The sequence below is a fragment of the Rhipicephalus microplus genome, chromosome X (genome assembly GCF_043290135.1).
Source record: "Rhipicephalus microplus isolate Deutch F79 chromosome X, USDA_Rmic, whole genome shotgun sequence".
Lineage (NCBI taxonomy): Eukaryota > Metazoa > Arthropoda > Arachnida > Ixodida > Ixodidae > Rhipicephalus > Rhipicephalus microplus.
The window spans coordinates 456,951,306-456,963,813 of NC_134710.1; the positions used below are offsets into that span (position 1 = coordinate 456,951,306).

General features: G+C 41.7%; 2 protein-coding genes across 7 annotated transcripts in view; both read left to right on the forward strand.

The window, feature by feature from the left end:
* The window catches only part of LOC119160848 (sodium-coupled monocarboxylate transporter 1), a 407,992-nt gene that overhangs the window by 90,666 nt on the left and 304,818 nt on the right, over positions 1-12,508 (forward strand). The gene's annotated exons all lie outside the window — the stretch shown is intronic.
* Positions 858-8,693, forward strand: LOC142774966 (uncharacterized). Its single transcript, XM_075876102.1, has 3 exons — positions 858-969; positions 4,279-4,505; positions 8,449-8,693. Exons 1-3 carry the CDS (start codon positions 889-891, stop codon positions 8,456-8,458), a joined length of 318 nt encoding a protein of 105 aa, XP_075732217.1. The 5' UTR covers positions 858-888; the 3' UTR covers positions 8,459-8,693.

Here is a 12,508-nt window from a genome sequence, read left to right on the forward strand (position 1 = left end):
CCGGAGTGTTTTTCCAGCCACACCTTTTACATGTGCCAGTGACATCATGCTGTGACGTACCTCGGTAGGGGACCATCGCCGCATACTTCATGTGAATGAGGGTCCTGTTAGTGAAAGCAGGCATTGTTGATTTCGTAACTTGTTCATTCCCAACTGGACCTTCATTTGCACGATTTGTCTGACTGATATTCAGGCGAACCTTTGTGCAATAAAGTATACAGTTGGCAGTCTGTGCTTGCTCCATACTGTTGTTACTGGTGTTTCATGTTGTTACTTTGCACTGCTCATTACTGCTCACCTACAGAAACTAGCCTATCTTGCTGCTGTTTTGCACAAGATGCAGCTGGCAACTGCGATAGTGTTCATAACTCTAAATTCTCACGGAAAAATTATCGTTTCATATTCATTTAGTTGCATTCATATCAGTACATTATAAGAAATCATTGAATAAACATTTATCCATGTTTCTTCACATAATGCTCACAACTTTTATGTCAAATTGAATGGTGTTTATAAAAAACATGGGTTTTAGCTAAACTTCATGCTCTTTTCTCGAACAGCTGACAAAACGCTATTGCATGCTTACGTGCCATGAATTGGACTGTGTATGAAATATATTGCAATTCTTCACCGGACTGCCAGTACACTTCACATTGGCGGAACAGTAAATCAACTATAGATTGAATAATTAGGAACGAAAACAAAGAAGCGGCAGGCCGGGATACTTGATATTGGCATCCGTTTTGCTACCCAGCGCATTATCATGCAAACTTTCTATAGAGTGGTTATGCGTCTTGCATGTGTGTCTGTAAACCAAGAGCTTTGGTTAGAACTATATTTATTTTACATATGGTTGCAGGACTGTGGAGGCTGTAGGACTGCTTAGGAATGGTGGAATCCCTTGACATGTGTTCAACCTTGCTGCATCAGCTCCTTGGTGTTTTCATGGCATCTTTACAGATGTGTTGGGTGAGTAAAGCAAGCAGGTTTCAACACAAGGAAAAGTAAAATATGGCAGCACCTCTTTTGCGTGCCTTACATCCCAAGTATATGAAATATTTATCTTGCACCTTGTGGCCGGTAATTTTTAAAGAGACACTTCTTTTTGCTTTATATTTGAGTCTTGATGCTTCGACAGCAATGTATTTGTGTTTGACAGCAAGTGTTTTTGAACAAATAACTGATCTCAATAATGACAAAACACCCTTCATACTTAGTCCTTAGCATAAGCTAGCACATATCTGTAGCAGATTCAATTATTCATTTTTTGCTGGGATGATAATGGGCAAGTAGCAAAGGCAAGTTCACATTGGAGTGGTCGGTGACGTCTGTTTAGGCTCTGCCATATTGCTTTGCAACCAGAGTCACTTGTGGCCACATATACAAGGAAGCCACATGAGGTACATTCTAAATGAGATTACCATATCACATTTCGCTGCATCTCAATGTGTGCCAAACAAATGCAGATATCATTAGCTTGCCACTATAAGGGGATCCTAAACCAACGCAAAATTGAAATTTAGTCGTGGTGTTGCAGCTGTGTAAAAATCTACAATGGATGCATAGCCGTGATAATTTGTCTATATGTTGTCGCAATAGTAATGTTACACACATTGTATGATACAAAAGAGGTCCTCGCTTATTTCGCGTTTTTTCGGTATGCTTCTTTCTTGTCTCTTCTTGCCATGTGCTCCTCCTCACTGTACAAGGAGCAAGAGTAGTGGGCACACAAACACGTATTTAAAAAAAATGTTGTAAGGTGAGCACTGAGAAGCTGAACACTTCCAAAAAGCTCAAAGAGGTAAAGGTATTGTTTCTAGCTACTTTTTGGGCACCCATAGGTAGTTGTGCTGCTGTAGTTAAAATATAAGTTAAATGTTTAAAATTAATTGGAGATGGTTTGGCACCCATAATTGCAGTTACATACAAAACTAGGTTTCAATGCGTAAGCAAAATCTGTTTACTCTAAATCAATCCTAATGATATTTGAAATTCAGGAAATATTCACAGAAAAGCTCAGGAAAAGGCTAAGTGGTTGCCCCTTGAATGTGAAGGAGATACCCTTCTTCTAAAAGGTCAATAGACTGTCCAGTAGTCTCGATATTACATGCACTATAAAATATTCTGGTGTGGTGCTTTTCATGCATGTTATAATGAGAGGGGTTTTTAATAGATTTGTTGTCACTTTGCCCTGCATTGCTGAAATTGTTCACATAGTTATAATACATGAATCACTTTATGCCTTTTATTTTTATGCAAATGGTTTGCTTACCCAGTCGGTTTAGCTTGATTTGGATGAAATCATAAATGATCTAAATTTTTTTTTACTATACAGCAGGTTTATTTTTAAAATACGCGACCATTGATGTGAACGCAGTTGGTGGCGTGCTTGATTATTCCTTCACTATCACCACTCTAACTACACCTGCTACAGTGCATAGTGTGACAAAAGTAATGGTACTTAACATTACACTTTTATGTCTCAAAATACAACATACACTTTTATGTAACAGCATACACTTTTATGCCTTAAAATGTGTTAAAAAGCCTGGTAAAAATGTGTGTATGCTTTTTTTTCGCTCCAAGTAAATATTCTGGTCTACTTAAAGTAGCTTCCGCTCTTTTAAAGTCCTCAAACTATTAGGTGTTCAAAAGAAGTATCAATGCCATATGCTTTCTTTGTCAGCCTACTCACCACTCTAATAATGAGAATTACCCCACAACATTACCCAGTGAAATATAGGGATGTTATAAAACGTTTGTCAATTCAACTGTCAAAAAACGTTGCCAAGTTACGTTTTTGTTCACTTTTCTTTTCACAATTTTGTTAAAGTTACTTTTGATAACATCCCTTATAGTTTGTTTGGCATCGTTTTCTGCTAGTTCTCATTATATTTTGTTCAACAAAGACAACAAACCCTTAAATTTATAGTTCTTTCCGTTACTCATGAATCTGAAACAGTGAATCTCAGTAATCTTAGCGGTGTGTGACTTGTTTTTTTTATCAGTTCTGCATGTGTTCAAGTACATGCATTTTGGTGGGAGGGCGAACTATTGCCATCTCGTGTGACTAGCAGAATTTCTGAGAACTGACAGATGCATAATGCTGCCAAAGAAGTATAGGGATATTGGATGTAATCGTAACGTAATTGCAATCGTAATGTAATTGCCAGTAGGCAAAAAAAGGTGTCCCACACTCGCCATAATGGTAACAGGCAGCGCTGACGGACTCTTCCATATATAAATGCACATATATACCGTACAAAATGGAAGAGGGATAGCCGCCATGGTAGCTCAGTTGGTAACACATCAGGCATGTTATTCGAAGTTCGCAGGCTCGGTCCCTGTACAGGGCAGGTTATCTTTTTTTCCTTCTACTTTTCTTTCTTCACAATTACAACACTTCTATTCTTCTTGAAGACTTTCTGATGTAAAAAAGGTACCTTATAATCTGAAGAGGCAAACAGAATGTGCCAGCGTACGAGTTAGCTCTTGTTGTGTTTTCAAGTAAGATATGTTTTGAAGAATAAATCATTCTGCCACTTGCCTAAAGAATGGCTACAGGACGTGGTACTGGATGCACTTTGTTATTTTTGAATCAAGCTATCTTGTATTCTATTTTAATAAATTACATGGCATACACATGACGGTATCACACACTTTAATGCCACAAAGATTATGCAGCGAACAATGTTATAAATGCGAAATTGCATAAGAATAAGGTGAAAACGGCACCCTCAACGAGATTGTACAAGGAGCACTGGGTGCAGGCGTCATTCCTTCCGCCCGTGCTTTTCAAGTGCGAGCTGTTTTCACCTCGTTCTGACCAACTAACTAAATTGAGATATGTTGTTATAGTGCAAGAGGATGCTCCACGGGAACCTAGGTTTGTCTCAAACTCTGTGTGTGTCTTTCAATCTATATGGTGCCCGCTTCAAGAGTTCATGCAGACCAGACCGTGTAAAACAGGACCGTGTAAAATGGACCGTGTAAATAAAATAAAATGGACCATTTAAACAAACAGGATCGTGTAAAATGTCGTTTTCGTGTGCAACTGTAGTTGTGTTTGTGCTGAATGACCTTTCTTTATATACACTACATAACAAACTTGCTCCTTTAGAGTCTAGTGCATCTTCGGATCGATTGTAAATGTTTGCATATGCGAGGCCTTAAGTTTTATTAGAAATTCCTCAGTGTGCCACGAGGAAATGTGTGTTCAGCAAAAATTTGCATATCATTATATACAAATCCTTATGCCTCGTCTATAACTTTCTGCAGGTTGACCTTGAGCAGAAAAAGAGGAGCGGCAGCAGCCCCCAGAAAAGAGCAAGCACCCTCCAAGCTCCCGAAGCTCTCTTCGACAGGAACATAAGGTCACTGTGTGGCATAAGGTCACTGTGTGGCATGGAAAACCATTGCAAGGAGTACCTTATCGGTACATTGTGCTGCTCTTTCATCGAAAACGACGAAGTTGACCACCCCAAAGGAACTTCACCCTGTGTATTGTGAGTGCTTCAGTGGTTTTGTTTTTGTCCAGCCAGCAGTTGAGAAATCATGTGTCAGATTCAGCCGGGATGGCTAGAGGGAGTCGGGCAGGCATGTTTGGACATTTGTCTAGCCAAGTAGTGCCGATTTTCGCACTGGTCCTGTTGGAGTTACTGCCACAACCACAGAAGCTACGTCACCTCTCTAAGTGTACAGATGTGTCGGGGAAGATTAGCTGCATTAGGTTTTTCTGTAACTGATAGCTGCCAACATTCTTCATTATACAGGAGTTTTGTTCCTCACTCATGGGTGTAAAGCCCTCCACAGAAAAAATGCAACACTTCTACTTCCAGAAAGCTCCAAGGCCCTACTTGTAGGTTTTTTCGGCTTGTATCATAAGCACCTCGTTTGGGTGTACATGAACATTTTATAAACATGTACAGCGATAAATTTGGGTGGCCGGTCGTTTTGCGCTTATCATGTTCCTCGCAGTATTTTTAAGCATGTTGTGCATTACGTTGTCAATCTGGTTCATGTGCATAGAAGACATTACGAAGTTTCAGGCTACAGTATAAAAAGCCTGGAAGCAAGCTATCAATAATTTTTTAACAGAGTTGCTTAATTTGATACATGATACATCACTAAACTTTCGTGTGTATTCATGCTCGTCTTAGTGTTATCCAAAATGAAGATGTGAGTCGACAGATGGAAACATCTAGTGGGGTAATCAGGGTGAACAGTGGAAGTGCCTCAGACAGGCTGGCCGATGTTGCGATAGGAGGACCTATTTTTTAGGAGTCACCTTGTCATCCTTGGCGTGTTAGTTTAAATGGGCTCAGTAATGACATCATCTTTTGGTGTAGGCGTGTGTGCCTGTTGGAAATGTTTGTCTCAAAAAAAACCTATAGCGCAGAACAGTGCAGCCCTTGCTTCTTTTCAAGTTAGGTTGCGCTGATACAAAGTGTTCTCCTGTCGGAAGTTGGGGGTAAGGGAAGCAAAAAAAGATAAATGATAGAAAAAAAGAAAGAAGAAGAAAGAAAAGGGGGACGCAAAGTAAAAGTAGTGCTACATGGCTCCTACTTTTCATTCGCCCTTTTCTTCTTTTTTTCCCTTGTTTTCTTTTTTCACCTTTTTTTGTTACATTTGCATTGTCCCATCTAGTATGACATATGGCTTTGCTATAGCAAAGATGCCTATGTGGTGTTGGAGTGAACAGTGCATTGTACTTCATTCAGTTAATTACAGACTGATCAGTCTTGCAATAAGTGCTTCCTGTCTATCACCACACATGTTCAAATGAAAAGTTGGTGCTTGGCTCTTAGTATGCTGGTATATAGCTTGTGTCTTGGACTACTCAAAATGAATGTTATTTTGCTGCTGTTTATCGTAATGAATTTATTCAACATGAAAATATCTTGCCTTGCGAACTTTGTCGGACCTGCCTTTGTTTTTCTTTCTAAGCAGGCATTGTATTTGAGGGAGGCAGTAACAGAGAGGTGATAGCTTGAGCTTCGGAAGAATAAATGCTGGCAGTGAGGCAATTACACATCAAACATCCCTGCCATTTTGCCAACCGTCCTAAGTGTGTTTTAAAAACAATATTGTGCTCGTTTACTGTATCGAAAACAGCAAAATGCTAAAATATATCGCAGAGAACAAAATATTAGGCCACGTTGGTGCCTTCTCGACTTTCCAGGATGTCGTCTGGGTGTTGTTTGTAAAAAGTAAAAAGTGTTTCAAAAATACTGCCTCTTCTACACCAAATTCCGTCCAGGTATTAAGTAAAGGTAATTGTGTGTAGTGCATGAAGCTCAGGAATATTAGTGCAATTTTTTGCCACATCAAAAGCAAGGAAGCAGTTCTCTTTATATGGCAAGATATATGATTACACTTTGTCTTAGAGTAGAAATGAATTTTTGAAGTTTTCTTATGATGACTGTTTTTTGCATTTGATATACGACAGCTTCCGTTCCGAAGTTCCCCATGGCCTTCAATAGGAGACTTCAAAAATAATTTTCCTCATTTAAACCAAAATTGTAATGATAATACTTGCCAGATAACAAGAACTGTTCAATTGCTTTCAACTTACACATAAAAGTAATTATCAATTAGAAAAACGCACAGCTCAAGTTGCATCTCAATGTGGACAAAAACGATTATATAGTGATATTTGTAATCTGGACCTAACATTATTTTTTTTCGTGAAATATAACTTCTGTGCAGTGAGTATTTGTGGCTCAAATATTCATACAAATTGCAGTATTGCCATACAATAAATGCAAACGATGAAGGTACCCACGTGACCACAACATTTTTCTCTTCAAAACATATCTGCAAATAACTATTTTCAGAAGAGTAAATTACCATAATTTTTTTAAACTATACATCTGTGATGATCGCCAGGCAGTATGGTTTGTATGTTTGGTGTAGAATAGCCCAGTGCGAAAAACAACAAATGTCTGAGCATCCTTTGACGCTCGGGCAATTTCGAAAGCACTTGTTTGTTAGCAGCAATTCAGTTAAGCCCTTGTCTTAATGCTTAGGCCCAGAAACGAAACACAAGTAACCAAAGTAGTCCTAAGAATCATGCAGTCTCGCTGTTCCAAGGCTTGTGGAGCCTAATTTAGTGCAAGCTTCACCATTTTTGAAAAATTCAGATTCAACCAACAGGGTTTGGAGGCGCAGTGCATTTTCAGCTAACTTGTTTCACACCAGTTACTTAGATAAAAAGCGGAATGTAGAGGTAAAAATACCATTTTAAAGGCATTGTAGGTAATAACAAAAAGGACTGCTTTCTTTTTTTGTGTAGTGCTTTGCCTGAACGCTGTGCTTTTTGTGGTATAGTTCATTCTCTAGTGAACATAGGCCTTAAAAACTAACATTAGCCATGTTGAGGTCGATTTTTTGGTTATAGTCATAGTAGCCATATTAAAAATGTATGACTTCAAACTTGATTGTTCTTTTGAAGATTTTTTTTTGCATAATGATAGTTCAGAGTCTTAGTCAATTTTGTTATAAGAAAACGTGATGTCATAATAGGGTCACTTTTTGTAGAGTCGTTCAGTTCTACCTTACCTTCTACATTCCTAATAGAGCAGTTATTTTCAATATCGGTATTTAAAATAGAATGAGCATGCTGTATGTAATAAGGTGTAAGCACTTACAGATAGCACATGCACCTAACTTTTTTGTTGGCAGTTTATTTCTGTTATTCTCAATTCAAAAGTGGGGTTTCACGTCCGAAAACCACGATATGATTATGAGAGACGCCGTAGTGGAGGGCACTGGTAACTTCGACCACTTGGGGTTCTTTAACGTACACCCAAATCTCAGCACACGTGCCTACAGCATTTCTGCCTCCATTGGAAATGGAGCCGGGATTTGATACCGCGACCTGTGGGTCAGCAGCCGAATTTCTGTTACTCTTGCTCTCCTATTTCTGTGCAGTTCGGGTTTTGTTGTCTGGCTTGCACAGATTTTTAAAGGCACCTGCCTGATCCCGATTGCTTTCATGGTGATCTTAACCTTCATAATTTGCATAGGTATACCTCTAAAATTGTTCAAGACGACAATTTCGTTCACAAACTGTATAATATAAAGGCAGCAGATGTACATGCACACACTATTAAGTGTACATTGAGAGCTTTCACTGGTAGTTCCTAAAGTTTTACTGTGCAGGAAGCATTTAAATCATAATTTCATAAGGACATATTAATCGATTATCTCTACCATTGAAAATCGTGACAACCTAGTTATTTTCACTGTGATAAGCATGCTGTTTTCTTTGATGTGGCAGAACTAATTTATACACTCATTCCTTCTATTATTCACATATGCATAAAATGAAGGATTGTGTGCCTTACATTTTCAGTTTTATTCTGTGTGTTATATTTCTTGTGCATGTGAACTAATGTGCTAACATGTGTCTCTGACATTATTTGTGCCAATTATTTTCATTTCCAGGTGCCTATGAAGGACACATAAGTTCTATGGCAGGGACCTTCCAAATATACAGTGGTGCTGGAGACTCAAGCAGCATTTCGCCGATCTCCACAAGACATTCATGAGACAAACACAGCGCCACACTTTCACAGTGCTATGATTATTATTTATGTTTAAACATTTCGTTCTAAAATTTCTGTTACATTGTGTTTTGTGCCACCATCTTGTTCTTAGGTGGACCTCGTTAAATTACGGTGTAGTCACCTCATTTGTGTACCATCAACACTGCATTGTCACTATTCACAGCTGGAGCATACAGACAAATAAAAAATATATTGATTGTAGCAGGGCTCGTGTGTATATTAGGGCTTCTCTATTGATATTAATAACTTTATAAGTTCTTTAGGTCTTGCATAGAACACTGCAATAATGTGTTCCAATGTAACCACCATGTATGATTGCTAGCATGTTAATGTAGTAGTTTTGTAATGTATTTTATTTGAAAGGTAATTTTGCTTCCGCATCACGACAATTAGAAAGATGCCGATGATTCAATCCCTCATTAAGTAGCTTCTTAACACATTTGTTTCTTTCAAGCCTTTATATACTCATCAAGGCTGTTTCAGATAGCAAACATATTTCACCTTCATGCAACATATTAGGAAGGAAATATTCATATATATTTCTACACTGTACTTGCTTTTGCAAACAACGTGAATGGCCAATTGCTTTTACTCGAAATCTAGGATGTCCATTTGATCTTTGCAAGATGCAGCAGATAGCTGCAAGGTTTCTGCAATATGCTGATTTCCGTTAGCTGCTTATCGGGTAATTTAGCACGATATGGCACTTTCCGTAAGCTGCGGATATCCGCATCTCTCCGCACGATATGGCGCTTTCCGTAAGCTGCGGATGTCCGCATCTTTTCGCATGATAAGGCGCTTTCCGTAAGCGGTGGATGTTCGCATCTTTCCGCATGATGCGGCTTTCCGTAGATCAATAATTGCGTATGTACGGATCCGTATATGCGTAACGTTTCAGTAGGGTAGCCTTCTACTTCTCATCCGCCGAGCGATTGAGCAGGAATTAGTGGAGGTCATGACTGCGTATCATGCGCAACAAGCTCCGGCTCTTTGCCCCTACGTTACACCCAATCGGTTGCCAGGCAGCCTTAAGTCGTTCCAGCGCCCACGCCTATGACTTACGCCGAAGTTACCGCTCGACCTCCGTCCTTTTCAGCGGGTATGCCCGCTACGTATGTTGACGCAACACCTCACCCTTATTGAGCCCACCATGCAGCCTTTCCAGCCATCGTTCCCTCCACCGGCTCATGTGACATGGGTGAGGCCTATCTCGGCGAACCGATGGCGCTCACCCGAACTAGCCCATCTGTTTGCCTGCGGTCGCGCTTGTCATGTAGCACATTACTGCCCTCGCGTACAGCCAGATCCCATTTCTTCACATGTTGTTGGCCAGCTCAGCCGACCCTATCACGACGAACCACCATCTATGCCACCGTCGTCTCGCCCTGCTTCATCTTTTCGAAGGTTGCCGTCTTCACGATGTTGTTCGCTGTCCCCCATGCGGCCAAGTGTTTCAGCTCATGAGAGCGGAAAACTAGTCACCGCAGTCCCCCAGGCGAGGACTGTAACGCTATCGTAACGTGAAAGCTTTCACAACAGCCCTTCTAAATTCAATGACACGCTCGTGGACGGTGTTCATGCATCGGCTCTTATTGACACTGCCGTATCAGTTATGGACGAAACACTTTCCTGCTTACTTTGAAAAGTCTTGCCGCCTCTTTTTTGGTTCTCCCCCCGTACCGCTAGTTCGCGTCGTATTGATCTTACAGCAGAGTGCACAGCTCGCATTGTCATTCAGGACGTTTTGTATGTCGCCCAGTTCATCATCATTCCTGCTTCCTCTCATGACGTCAGCATGGGATAAGATTTTCGCTCCTGCTACGACGCCGTCCTCCATAGTGCCTGCATCAATATTGAACTCTTCTCCTACTTGCATTTGACGCCAGAAAGTCTCTCGACAATGAGCAAGATTCTCATGGAAAACGATTTAACAGTGCTTCAAAACTCGACGACGGCTGTGTCGGACTACTGCGCCGATATCTCCGACACAATTGCCCTCGTTTCGCCATTCGACTGTTTTTGTAGTAGGAAAGGGTTGCTAGTACTTTTCGTGACCATGCGAGTCACCCACGGCAACGTCGCTATTTTTGTAACGAACCCGTACCCGTACATTGTTACCTTGCTTCGAGGGGAATGTTTCGGTAGAGTGAAACCAGTCGACGAAGCACATGTTCTGGGCGTACCTGATAACTCGCGTTGTCCCATTTCATGTACCATCAGTGCTAATTTCACTGCTGACCTGTCATCTTCTGATGTATTTGGCCTCTTCATTGCAGACAACCTTACGCATGTTGCAAGAACATCCTATGGCTTTCAGTGTCATGCGAAGTTCTCTCAGTCGCACGTTTGCTGCTACGCATCACATCGACACTGGTGCAAATTTATTTTTACGGCAACGTCCATATCGCGTGTTGCCTGTTCAATGTCGGTTATTTAACGAAGAGGTTGATGATATGTTCTAACGCGACGTTATTCGGCCCTCGGACAGTCCATGGGCGTCTCCTGTTCTTGTTGGGAAGAAAGACGTTTCTGTGCGGCTTTGTGTGGACTACAGACGGCTCAAGAAGATCACTCGCAAGGATATTTATCCACTGCCAATACCTCCCATCTCCAACGTCTGAAAGAAGTTTCCGAACGTGTGAGCAATGGCAGCTTGCAAATAAATCTGAATAGGTTCATTTGCAGCATGGCAACTCACCATCCTAGGGTACGTCGTGTCCAAGGACGGCATTCTTCCTGATCTGGCCAAGCTTCGGGCCGTGGGCGAATTCCCAAACCTGCGTCCGTCAGAGAGCTGCGTTGTTTCGTGGGCCTGTGCTCATATTTTCTACGCTTGATATGAAACTTTGCTACGATAGTATCACCGCTGATGAAGCTCTTTGGAAGTAACAGGCCCCTAAATTCGTGGTCATCCGAGTGTGACGACATGTTCGCACATCTCCGCAGTTTGTTGACTTCCCCTCCCATTCTACGCCCCTATGACTCTATGGCCCTGATTGAGGTGCACACGGACGCCAGTGGCGTAAGCATCCGCGCTGTCCTGGCGCACAGCAAACCCGGATCCTCTGAACATGTCGTGACTTATGCAAGCCGTGCGCTCAAGAGAGCCAAGACAAACTACACCATCACAAAAAAAGTGCCTGGTTCGTCTGGGCCCTTGCAAAGTTTTGACCTGATGTGTATGTGCGCCCGTTTGATGTCTTCACCAAGCATCATGCACTATGCTGGCTGTCAGCATTAAAGGATCCCCCAGGCAATGTGACCAGTTGGGCTCTTCGCTTAGTAGACTATGACATCTGCCTGCAGTACCACATTGACCGCCAGTATGCAGGCGCCGACGCTCTCTCGTGCTCCCCTCTGCATGAAGATGACGTTCCCTGCTTAGTATTCTCAACTGCTCTTTATCCCATCGATGTTGGCATCCTCGCTATCAAATAGCTAAAGGACGATTGGATCGCACCGCTGATTGTCTTTCCCTCTGATGCGTCCGCAACACCATCCACGCGTGCCTCTTGTCGTGGAGCTCAGCATTTCGTGATTTGTGATGGCCCCCTACAACGACACAATTACGACGCCAATGGCCGGCAGTGGTTACTCGTGATACCCGACAGTCTGCGGTCAGAGGTATGTGAATCTTTCCATTCTGATCCGCAATTAGCGCAATCCGGAGTTTCCAAAGCTTACCACCGCTTTAGATAACGCTACTTCTGGTGCGGGATGTACCGCTACGTGCCGCAGTTCGTTCGCTCTTGCCTCGCTTGACAATGTGGCAAACACTCAGCACACATGTCACACGCCGGTCTGCAACCATTGCTTTGCCCTGACCATCTGTTTGAGCGCGTAGGTATCGATTTATATATATGGACCACTTCTCCTGATGTTGGCTGGTAACCGCTGGGCTATCGTTGCAGTAGACCATTTAACCCGATACGCTGAAA